Source organism: Microcaecilia unicolor, chromosome 6 (assembly GCF_901765095.1).
Source record: "Microcaecilia unicolor chromosome 6, aMicUni1.1, whole genome shotgun sequence".
NCBI lineage: Eukaryota > Metazoa > Chordata > Amphibia > Gymnophiona > Siphonopidae > Microcaecilia > Microcaecilia unicolor.
Genome location: NC_044036.1, coordinates 302,063,770 through 302,076,455, shown reverse-complemented (window position 1 = coordinate 302,076,455; position 12,686 = coordinate 302,063,770). Strand labels below are relative to the sequence as shown.

Sequence of the window (12,686 nt, the reverse complement as noted above, 5' to 3'; positions counted from 1 at the left end):
GGTGGCGGAAATCGGGGGGGGGGGGGGGGGGCGTGGAACTCAGATGGGAGTGGGGCCGTCGGACTGGAGTGGCGTTATCCCCAGGGCGGACCAATGGGAACTGTGTTACAAACCCAGGCATCCAGACGGAGGTGCAAATTATTATGTAGGATATTTGACTTGTACACATATCTGCCACACATGTTAGATGGCCCATTATAAAAATTACTCTCTAGATGAACAACTTTGGCTAAGATTGGTGATTCATCAAGTTTTAAATAAACATAAACATAGATCTATTGGAATTTCTCCAGGAACGTAAAAACGTTTTTGCTCAAGTATAGCAGATCCAATGCTGAAGAAGGCCCACGTCTCCCTTTAATTCCATCAACAGATTTGACTGCACTGGGTAGGAAGAAAGGAACATTTGGAAAAATAAGTGGATGGGTCAAACCAGCAAGTAAATATTTCATATTAGGTATTTTACCATGCTCCAACATCGCCTCGGCTGTCTGCAGTATAATCGTTCATGCAATCCAGGAAAGCTTTATAGATCAAGGAGACATCTTCCTTGCAAATACCATCAGCCTGTGACTCTTTTGTCTCTACTCCCACTGTCTGACAAACCCTGAAACACAGAAACAAATCCAAACTATAAGAACATTAGAAATTCAAACTTGAAGTCATATTCATTAAATATGCTACCACAGTGCTTCTTTCCTCAACACTCTCTACTCCTAAGTTCTGTACCCTATGATCTTCTAAGCTATTAATTTCCTCCCCTTAACCCCATTCCACATTGCTCATTCAGGCCACTGACTTCTTCTAAGCTTCCAGTCACCATGGTTCTCGCTCCAGGCAATGCTTTTCAGTATTCTAGCTCTGAACCAATACCTTATTGCCTCCACCCCTCTCCCTCTCTCCAAGATATTACTCTGGCTCCCCCATCAGCTATGGGCTACGGCTCACTATTCCTATACTCCTATCCTCTTGTGTAGGTGCTCCATGGTGTTGTGTTTGGGAAGAACTGAGATATTTAACACAAATGCTTTATACAATACTTGTCAAGTTGCATAACACAGAATGGGAAATTTGTGTTAGATAGGTGTAAATTCCTGTGTCTACTTAATGGAGGACAATTATATAAACACTAGTAAAAAAGGCCCGTTTCTGACACAAATGAAATGGGCGCTAGCAAGGTTTTCCTCGGAGTGTGTATGTTTGGGAGAGTGTATGTGAGAGTGACTGTGTGAGAGACAGAGTGAAAGTGTGAGTGTGTGCGAGAGAGAGAGTGAGTCTGGGTGTGAGTGTGTCTGTGAGAGAGTGTGTGTGTGAGAATGAGAGTGTGTGCAAGTGCGTATGTGAGACACAGTGTGAGAGAGAGTGTGTGTGTGTGTGCGAGAGTGTGTGTGAGACACAGATTCTCTGTGAGAGTGAGTGTATGAGACCAAGCGAGTGTGTGAGTGACTGTGTGACACATAGAGAGTGAATGTGATACAGTGTGAGACAGAGTGTGTGAGAGTGAGAGTCAGAAAGACATTGTATGTGAGAGAGAGAGTGTGTGTGTGACAGAGATACCTCCCTTCCTGTGTCCCTCTGGTGTCAGCCCCCCCCCCCCCTCTGTCTCTGGTGTCTGAGATTCCCGCCACTGCACCCAAGCAATTGGTGTGCTGGAGGAGGGGGAGGGGGGATGTGTTGGGGGGGGTTCAGGTTGGAAGAAGAGGGGTGTGGGGGGTTCAGGAAGCGCTACCAGATGCGAGTGAGAGAGTGAGTGTGTGGGGGGGGGGGGTCAGGAAGCGATGACAGAGTGAGTGAGTGTGTGTGTGTGGGGGGGAGGGCAGGGGGTTCAGGAAGCGCTGGCAGATGAGAGAGAGAGTGAGTGTGTGTGTATGGGGTTTCAGGAAGCGCTGCGAGATGAGTGAGAGTGTGTGTGTGTGTGGGGGGGGGGGGGGGGTTCAGGAAGCACTGCCAGATGAGAGAGTGAGTGTCTGTGTGTGTGTACGGGGTTTCAGGAAGCGCTGGCAGATGAGAGTGAGAAAGAGAGTGTGTGTGTGTGTGTGTGTGTTGGAGGGGTGTGTGGGGGTGTGTGTGTGTTGGGGGTTTCAGCTTGGAAGAAGAGGGGTGTGTGGGGGGGTCTGGAAGTGCTGCGAGATGAGTGAGTGAGTGTGTGGGGGGGGCGGTTTATCAAGTGTTTCCACATGAGTGTGTGTGTGTGTGGGGGGGGCTTCAGGAAGCACTGCCAGATGAGCGAGAGTGTGTGTGTGTGGGGGGGGTCAGGAAGCGGTGCGATATGAGAGACTGAGTGTGTGTGTATGGGTTGCCACATGAGTGAGTGAGTGAGTGTGTATGTGGGGGGCAGGGATTTCAGGAAACGCTGCCAGATGAGAGACAGAGAGAGTGTGTGTGTGTGTTGGTGGGGGCATTGAGGAAGTGCGGCCAAATGAGAGTGAGTGTGTGTGTGTGGGGGGGGGGGGGGGGTCAGGAACCACAGCCACATGAGTGAGTGTGTGTGGGGGGGGGGGGCAGGGGTTTCAGGAAGTGCTGGCAGATGAGAGTGTGTGTGTGTTGGGGGGGGCGCTGAGGAAGTGTGGCCAAATGACAGTGAGTGAGTAAGTGTGGGGGGGGGGGGGGTAAGGAAGCGGTGCCAGATGAGAGTGTGTGTGTGTGTGTGTGTGTTGTATGGTTCAGTTTTGGGGGGGGGGGGGGGGGGGGGGAGGATCCTGCTTTTAAGAAGAAGGAATGAAGCGCCTCCTCTGCGCGATGCCCCCCCCTCCCGCCGCCATCCCACCCACGGCAATGCACCCGGCCGCCGCCATCGCACCCACTGTCGCGTAGTTTTGCTGGCGGGGGACCCAAAATCCCGCCAGCAGAAGTCCTGTGTGTGTGCTGAGTGAATCTGACTCCTCCAGCGATCTTCGGCGTTGCTAGCCTGTGCAGGGCTGGGTTCTGTGCGTCAGAAGCCCTGCCTGCACAGGCTAGCAACACCGAAGATGACGCCGTAGTCAGCAGACAGGACTTGTGCTGGCGGGGTTTCGGGTCCCCCGCCAGCAAAGCAACATGAAGGTGGGTGGCTTAGGAGGGGATTGTTGCGGGGGGGGGGGGGGGGGTGTTGGACCTCCTTCTTTAGACCTGCAGCTTTGGGGGGGTGTCCGGTCGGGGGGGGGGGGTGTCGGGGGGGGCGGATCTACCATAATGTGGGCGGGGCTTCTAGTTTTCGAGGTTTGGCGCATGGGCGGGGGTGTTGGATGTCGGAACTGTGGACTCCGGAGTTTTGGAGGTGGTTTCCCTTTCCGCGGGTGGGTCGGCAGGGGGAGGAGCCCCGTGCGTGGGTGCGATCCATTTATTTAGTAAAAAAAAATTTTTCCGCTCTTGACGTCATGATATTTGACACGAGGGCAGGGCACGGGTCTGTGGGGTGGCTTCACCACCATGAATCCAGGAACCGTTCTGGGAGTCTAGTGACTTCAGTGACGTCAGTGTCCTCAGAACGTTGAGGGTGCGTTTTATTATAGTAGATATATATGTTGTGTTTATAAAATAATACCTTGTAAACCTTATATTTTTGGGCTTATGATATTTGCAATTAAAGATAAACCTTTTTTATGGAAGACCTCAGTTTAGCGGCTTCATGGTGCTCTCATCAATTTTGGCGCCACTCTCCAATCGTCACTGGTCTTCAAATATGTGTTTTTCATTATTTTTTTTTCTTTATGTACATTTTTGTGTATTTTTTAAAGAGTTTCTTTCAACCTTCAAATACTCAATTGTATGCAACTTTCAAGCACAAACACTTAATACAAGTTAGTACTTCAAAAAACACTTAGCTTGGATTGGTCTCTTATCAAGGGGATTTCTTGTCCGACATGACATCATGTTTCGCCGCTTAGCTGCTTCAAGGCTATGTCCCCGTCTCAGTGTTACCACATTCTTTACTGATGTACTTAATTGTAAATATCAGAAGCCCCAAAATATAAGGTTTACAAGGTATCAGTTGATGGACTTGTGCTGAATATACGAGCTTGAAGGGTGTTTATAAAATAGGCACAACAAATGCATCTATATGCCTTCCCTGCCTATGTACTCTATTTAAAAAAAGTATCCATTAGGAAAGTAATTTTTTAATAGAGTACCTCTGTAAGAAAAAAGTGCCTATTTTATGCCTAGTTTTTAAAGGTTGAAACCCAAATCACCACACAGCATGTGACAAAATTAAAAATCAAATAAAAAACGTCTTGAATCAATAACTTTAAACTAATGGGATCTTTAAAAAAAATTTTGAAAGACCTCAGAGGGGCACAGGAACCCTTCTATATGTCAAATAGATCGCCAGAGGTCTAATAATTCAACTGTCCAATATCAAAACAAAAACTTCACACCCAATGTAGTCACATCTTCATTTTTCCATTACTTAGAAGTACATTTTTGATATGAAGTCTAAATCCGACTTTGGACGTTTTGCTGAAAACATCCAAAAATGAAGCAGTGAAAATGACCATTTTCAAACCAGAAAAATGTCTTATCTTTTTTCTTTGAAAATGACCATTTCCTAGATGTTGCTGCACTTAGTACGTCTATCTTTTTGAACCATTTAAAAAAGAAATATCCAAGTGAAAAACGCACAAAATCAAGTAATTGGGAAGTAGGAGGAATCAGCTTTCCTAGTAGTCTGGCCACACAGGCATCCAAGCAGAGCAGTGGGGCACCCTATGGTGCATTGCAGTGGACTTCACATAAAAGGTCCTAGGTATACATCTCACCACTACTTCCTTATATTGTATGGTGAGTCCTTCAAAATCCAGCAAAAACCTACCATGCCCAACTATACACCACTACAATAGCCTTATGGCTGCAGGTGTCACCTTTATGCGGGTACAGTAGGTTTTGGGAGAGTTGTCACTTTCCACCACAAGTGTAATAGTTAGCATGGATTATACACCTGGATCACCTTCTCCACAGTGTACTACACCGACCACTAGGCTATTCCAGGAACCTGAAGCTGTCATAGAGGCTGGTATGTACTGTTTCTTTTACATCTTTGCAGGATGGGAGGGGGTCAGTGACCACTGAAGGAGTAAGGAAGTCTCTGCAGCCATTAGGAAGAAGCGGTGGCACTGAGTAGAGCAGCGGCAGCGAGCAGAATGAGTGGGATTCTTTTCTGGTCCCCGTAGAGGCCACTAGACCACCAGGGTCTTTCAAGGTAGGCCCGAGGGACTGTAGTGTGCGGAGAGGGGGAGCGACAGCAGAGGCCCAATGACTTCTTCTGCCTGGGGGCCCAGATCACTGTCAGTCTGCCCCTGGGGTGTACATAAATGGAGTTCTGCAGATCAGATGGATACTAAGGTGTCATATTCTGTTTTTATGACCTTGTGTAACATACTTGGCAATAGCTTTCAGAGCATCTCTTCTTGCTTCCACATAGGACAGAGTGACTGGAGTAATGCAGGTGACTTTTCTCAAGCCTTCCAAAACCTGAAAACATGTACAATAAAGAAAGGTACCTTTACAATACATTTTAAGAATTGTGCTACCTTAAATCAATTATTTATTTATTTATTGGGATTTATTAACCGCCTTTATGAAGAGATTCACCCAAGGTGGTGTACAATAGGTACAATTTAACATCAAACTTACAATTTTGTTAACAGCATAATAGTAGTAAAATGAACAAGTATAGACATAGGACAATGAAAGAGGAAAACTTGAAAACAACAAATTGAAACCTAATAATAGGACTACCATGAAACAGGATCAAAAATACAAACATTTAACAGCACAGAAATTCAAATAACAGAGATAAAATACGATGTAAGCATAATAGTGACAGAATATCTAATAAGCATACAATTAGAACATTCAAATAACACTGCAATGATACTATGCTTTTCTACAATAGAGCTTACTATATAGCTGAGGGGCCAATTTCAGAATAAATAAATATATAGAGGGACAAGAAGGGTGGTAGAGTCAGTTGGGATAAATAAATGGGTGGCTAAACTAAAGGCAAGTCCTTTGTACAATAAATCAGGATATAAGGAACTTGTCTAAGTTACAGTGTGTGTAGCTAGCTAGTCCAGGTGCAGAATGAGTGTATAGTCAGTCACCCTATGTATTAAAGGCTTGAGAGAAGAGCTAGGCTTTTACCTGCTTCCTGAAGTACAGGTAGTCTCAAGTTATACGTAGCCCCTCTGGAAGTAAATTCCAGAATGTACGGGCTATTCCTGAGAAGGCTCGCTGGTGGGTATCACATTGTACAATTTCCTTTGATGAGGGGACAGATAGTGAAGATCCTTGAGAGGATCAGAGGTCTCAAAGGTATGTAAAGGGCTAACTTATTCTTTAAGTACACTGGACCATTTTGTCCGAGGGCCTTGAAAATCAAGCAAAAGAATTTAAAATTTAGCCCTGTAAGGTACTGGTAGCCAGTGTAGTTTTTGCAGAAAGAGTGTGATGTGGTCATGCCATTTTCAGCCTATCAAACATGCTGCAGCAGTCTGAATTAGTTGGAGCTGATACACACTCTTTTTGGTTTGATCAGAGTGCAGGTAATGCCTACAGAATTCTGAAGATGGTCAGCAAGGCAGCATCACAATCTACTTTGGAGGTGATATCAAATAGCCAAAATGGGAAAATTTACCACTGCTAAAAGAGGATCATCACAAAGTAGAAAAACATATAAATGGGAACATAAACTTGTATTTATATAGTTTAGAAAAATTGCAGTTCTGAATTAGCTATGCGCAAACTAGGTCCATGGGAGCACCTATAGGCAGATCACATAAAAGTAGATGTGTATAATTTCCATGTGCATAATTTTTACACATGTATATGGCCATGCAATTTTCTAAAAGTCTTCTCCAAGTGTAAAAGAGGCTTTGCATTCGATTTAATCTTTATTTTGGACTTTAGCTCATACCTTTTCAGTAGCTGCTCAAGGCACGTTACATTCAGGCTGGTTTTGTAGCTAAGGCAATGGAGTTTTAAATAACTTGCTGAAAATCACAAGGAGCAGCAGAGGATTTGAACCCTGGTTCTCAGACCACTGCTCTAACCATTAAGTTACTCCTCTTTAATGAGTCTAACAATGAGATGAAGGTACAGAAATCCTTACCAAGAACTATCACTGGAAAGGCTGGATTATAGGTGGTGGAAAGATGAACATAATCAGACAAACCCTGGCTGGCTATGAATGTAGATCTATCACATCTTAGATTTTGATCCCATCAGGGGTCAAAGCATATTCCAAGAGAGCTGCACCAGGAATAGTATTTAAAAACAAGATTTTATTGTTATTTTATAAAATAAAAATAGAGTCCATGCTATCTTCAATTCTAGGTGGGTAACTATAAAAAAACACACATTAAGATAACCAATCAAGAATATATTAATTGAATAATCATTATTAAGGGGAGAGGCTATCAACATGGGCTTTAGTTAAGATGTGTTATTTTACCACTAACGCATGCTATTTTAGCACAGGTTCCATTTTATACAATAAGACCCAGTTACTAGTAACTAGGGTTAACAGTAAAATAACACATCTTAACAGTAGCCCACACTGAGAACAAACCCTTTAAATCACAAAAAAACTAAAAAAAAAAAAAAACCCACAAAATAGAGAAACTATAAAAAATAAATTTGAATAAAACTGAAATACAATGCAGGAAGAGTAATAACCCAGCAATCATTGCTAGATTTCAGTGATTATGTGTAGCTACCAACTAAATTATCCCCCCCCCCCCCCCCAGTGATGTACCGAGGGTGGGGCAGTGGGGGCGGTCCGCCCAGGGTGCACGCTGCAGGAGGGATGCAGGGAGCAACCTCACAGCTGTCGGCTCCGCCGGTTCCCTGCTCCCTCTGGTATTACTGCCTGTTCTAGGGCAGGGAACCGGCAGAGCCAACAGCTGTGCGGCTGCTCCCAGCACCCCCAGGAGGTAAGAGCAATGCACCTGAGGGGGGGGGGGGTTGGAGGTGATGCGCCAGGTGGGCAGGTGTTGCACTGAGAGGGGTGCGCAGCAGTGATCCACCCTGGGTTGCAGCCGACCAAAGAACACCATTGCCCCCCCACAAAAAATATCAAATAAAATAAATGCTTGTAAAAATAGTTTGCAAAAAGGTATAGGGCCCGATATTCAGTCTGCAATGGTAAGCAGCTCATAAGTCGCTCACAGCCATGAGCTGATATAAGATTAGATAGTCAATGCCAGGCTATGTCTGGAACTGGGCACTGGCCAACATTCAGACCAGTACTTGGTTAAATTGGCAGATAAAGTTAGGACAGCAAAAATGTTTAATGGTTGTAAGTATTACACAGAAATTCATATCTAGTACCAAATAAGGAAATGAGGCATTATGAAATGTTCACTCATCTCTTTGTTTATTTCTATATCTAAGTGAAATCAGTTGTAAGTTATTTATTTGCATGTAGTTGTTCTGTGGCTCTCTCTAGCATGTTAGCATACTAATTCTTAATGACTATCAGCATTTCATAGTGTAAACCTCAAAAGCATCAGGAATTGTATAATTGACTTCAAAGTTCATGGGAACATAGCATTGTTTAGCAAGCTTTCACAAGCCAGAGGACAAAATGTGTTTGAAACATGAACCCTATTACACACCAAGCACACCAATAAGTAAACACAGTAAAAACTAAACTTGCATGAAAATATATTAATTCCCACACTATCTGGTTAGACAGCAAACATTTCAGAGATATATGGAGGCTCACAGAACTGAGCCAACAAACTAATTTAAAGGCTTTAATGACCCTTTCACTTTGTCCTAGATATTCCTCCCAGCACTAATTTCTGAGCTCAGATTTGAGGGAGAAAAAAAAACGGAGGACTTGACTTCATATGCTAATCCTATAGCAATCAAACACTTTCATACTAGATCACTGAAAATAAACTATGACTAGATCAGAGACATCAAAAACAGTGAGATTAACCACTAAAATGAATGAAATTGAAGTCCAGTGGGTAACATTTTTTAGCGGTGATTCTGGGTACAAATTTACACCTTTTTTTATAAACGCACGCAGCAATTGCCATACCGGCGGCTGCTAGAATGTCTCTGTAAACAGGGGGGTTGTTTTGCTTTCTAAATGCTGCTGAGGCTCTAGGGAAGTGGTTTGTAACCTTTTTCAGTTGGAACACACCAGATATATAATGCTCGCATATGCAGCACACTGCATACATGATCCTTATGGATCTTTGGTCTGACACAGTATAGCAGTTGTTAAGAGTTAAATGTAAAGATGCTCTGCATCCATAAAAATTCAACTTCCACCCAACACCAGGTGAATATCAGACCCGAGATTTTTTCATGGAAGTCATCAAGTTAAAAAAAAAAAAAAATCCTGATTTTCATATCATCTGAACAACAGCAACATAAATTTCTCTGCTACCATAGTAACATAGTAAGTGATGGCAGAAAAAGACCTGTACGGTCCATCCAGTCTGCCCAACAAGATAAACTCATATGTGCTACCTTATATGTATACCTGACCTTGATTTGTATCTGCCATTTTCAAGGCACAGACCATAGAAGTCTGCCCAGCACTAGCCCCACCTCCCAAGCACTAACCCTGCCTCCTAACCACCAGTGCTGCCACCCAATTTCTGCTAAGCTTCTGAGGATACCAGGCACACTGTGAAATAATTCAAAACCTGAAAGAAATCCTAACTCAGCAAACATGTCATACAATAGCAGCACTAAACCTATGATGCAAACAGCAAGAACCCTATCTATGAACTGGCAGCACTACAGATGATACACTGGGCCCTGAAGCATCAAACGAGAACACGTGAGACTGCTACATATCTCTACGTAGAAATTATATGCAATCAGAATATTATACCTTATTCACACACAAAATATACAGACCTTCACAGTGGTTAGGGTGGTGGACTTTGGTCCTGGGGAACTGAGGAACTGAGTTCAATTCCCGGCACAGGCAGCTCCTTGTGACTCTGGGCAAGTCACTTAACCCTCCATTGCCCCATGTAAGCCACATTGAGCCTGCCATGAGTGGGAAAGCGCGGGGTACAAATGTAACAAACAAAAAAAAAAATACAGCACAAGGGATCACAAAAGACAAAATTTGAACTGGGAATCCCAAGCAGTCAAACTCAGCATGTACTGAAACACTGGATACATAAAAATAGAAATGCATTTCCTTTTGAACTGAACACCATACGAAGACATATAAAGCGAATGCTACATACCTGTAGAAGGTATTCTCCGAGGACAGCAGGCTGATTGTTCTCACTGATGGGTGACTTCCACGGCAGCCCCTCCAATCGGAACACTTTCTAGCAAAGTCCTTTGCTAGTCCTCGTGCCGGCCAGTCTCATATGTAGCAAGACAAAGAGAAGGGAAGACACAACTCCAAAGGGGAGGCGGGCGGGTTTGTGAGAACAATCAGCCTGCTGTCCTCGGAGAATACCTTCTACAGGCATGTAGCATTCGCTTTCTCCGAGGACAAGCAGGCTGCTTGTTCTCACTGATGGGGTATCCCTAGCCCCCAGGCTCACTCAAAACAACAACCATGGTCAATTGGGCCTCGCAACGGCGAGGACATAAATGAGATTGACCTAAAAAATTTACCAACTAACTGAGAGTGCAGCCTGGAACAGAACAAACATGGGCCTAGGGGGGGTGGAGTTGGATTCTAAACCCCGAACAGATTCTGAAGCACTGACTGCCCGAACCGACTGTCGCGTCGGGTATCCTGCTGCAGGCAGTAATGAGATGTGAATGTGTGGACAGATGACCACGTCGCAGCTTTGCAAATCTCTTCAATAGTGGCTGACTTCAAGTGGGCTACCGACGCTGCCATGGCTCTAACATTATGAGCCGTGACATGACCCTCAAGAGCCAGCCCCGCCTGGGCGTAAGTGAAGGAAATGCAATCTGCTAGCCAATTGGATATGGTGCGTTTTCCCACAGCCACTCCCCTCCTGTTGGGATCAAAAGAAACAAACAATTGGGCGGACTGTCTGTTGGGCTGTGTCCGCTCCAGATAGAAGGCCAATGCTCTCTTGTAGTCCAATGTGTGCAGCTGACATTCAGCAGGGCAGGAATGAGGACGGGGAAAGAATGTTGGCAAGACAATTGACTGGTTCAGATGGAACTCCGACACAACCTTTGGCAAGAACTTAGGGTGAGTGCGGAGGACTACTCTGTTATGATGAAATTTGGTGTAAGGGGCCTTGGCTACCAGGGCCTGAAGCTCACTGACTCTACGAGCTGAAGTAACTGCCACCAAGAAAATGACCTTCCAGGTCAAGTACTTCAGATGGCAGGAATTCAGTGGCTCAAAAGGAGGTTTCATCAGCTGGGTGAGAACGACATTGAGATCCCATGACACTGTAGGAGGCTTGACAGGGGGCTTTGACAAAAGCAAACCTCTCATGAAGCGAACAACTAAAGGCTGTCCTGAGATCGGCTTACCTTCCACATGGTAATGGTATGCGCTAATTGCACTAAGGTGAACCCTTACAGAGTTGGTCTTGAGACCAGACTCAGACAAGTGCAGAAGGTATTCAAGCAGGGTCTGTGTAGAACAAGAGCGAGGATCTAGGGCCTTGCTGTCACACCAGACGGCAAACCTCCTCCATAGAAAGAAGTAACTCCTCTTAGTGGAATCTTTCCTGGAAGCAAGCAAGATGCGGGAGACACCCTCTGACAGACCCAAAGAGGCAAAGTCTACGCTCTCAACATCCAGGCCGTGAGAGCCAGGGACCGGAGGTTGGGATGCAGAAGCGCCCCTTCGTCCTGTGTGATGAGGGTCGGAAAACACTCCAATCTCCACGGTTCTTCGGAGGACAACTCCAGAAGAAGAGGGAACCAGATCTGACGCGGCCAAAAAGGAGCAATCAGAATCATGGTGCCTCGGTATTGCTTGAGTTTCAACAAAGTCTTCCCCACCAGAGGTATGGGAGGATAAGCATACAGCAGACCCTCCCCCCAGGCCAGGAGGAAGGCATCCGATGCCAGTCTGCCGTGGGCCTGAAGCCTGGAACAGAACTGAGGGACTTTGTGGTTGGCTCGAGATGCGAAGAGATCTACCAAGGGGGTGCCCCACACCTGGAAGATCTGTCGCACTACACGGGAATTGAGCGACCACTCGTGAGGTTGCATAATCCTGCTCAACCTGTCGGCCAGACTGTTGTTTACGCCTGCCAGATATGTGGCTTGGAGCACCATGCCGTGACGGCGAGCCCAGAGCCACATGCTGACGGCTTCCTGACACAGGGGGCGAGATCCGGTGCCCCCCTGCTTGTTGACGTAGTACATGGCAACCTGGTTGTCTGTCTGAATTTGGATAATTTGGTGGGACAGCCGATCTCTGAAAGCCTTCATAGCGTTCCAGATCGCTCGTAACTCCAGGAGATTGATCTGCAGATCGCGTTCCTGGAGGGACCAGCTTCCTTGGGTGTGAAGCCCATCGACATGAGCTCCCCATCCCAGGAGAGACGCATCCGTGGTCAGCACTTTTTGTGGCTGAGGAATTTGGAAAGGACGTCCCAGAGTCAAATTGGACCAAATTGTCCACCAATACAGGGATTTGAGAAACCTCGTGGACAGGTGGATCACGTCTTCTACATCCTCAGCAGCCTGAAACCACTGGGAAGCTAGGGTCCACTGAGCAGATCTCATGTGAAGGCGGGCCATGGGAGTCACATGAACTGTGGAGGCCATGTGGC

General features: G+C 45.6%; 1 protein-coding gene across 1 annotated transcript in view; it reads right to left on the bottom strand.

Annotated features, from left to right (window-relative positions):
* The window catches only part of TBCD (tubulin folding cofactor D), a 477,889-nt gene that overhangs the window by 79,908 nt on the left and 385,295 nt on the right, over window positions 1-12,686 (bottom strand). The window contains exons 29-30 of the mRNA XM_030208042.1: window positions 5,357-5,448; window positions 467-607 (exon numbers count right to left, since the gene is read on the bottom strand). Coding sequence (XP_030063902.1) covers window positions 467-607; window positions 5,357-5,448 — 233 coding nt within the window. The remainder of the gene's footprint in view (window positions 1-466; window positions 608-5,356; window positions 5,449-12,686) is intronic.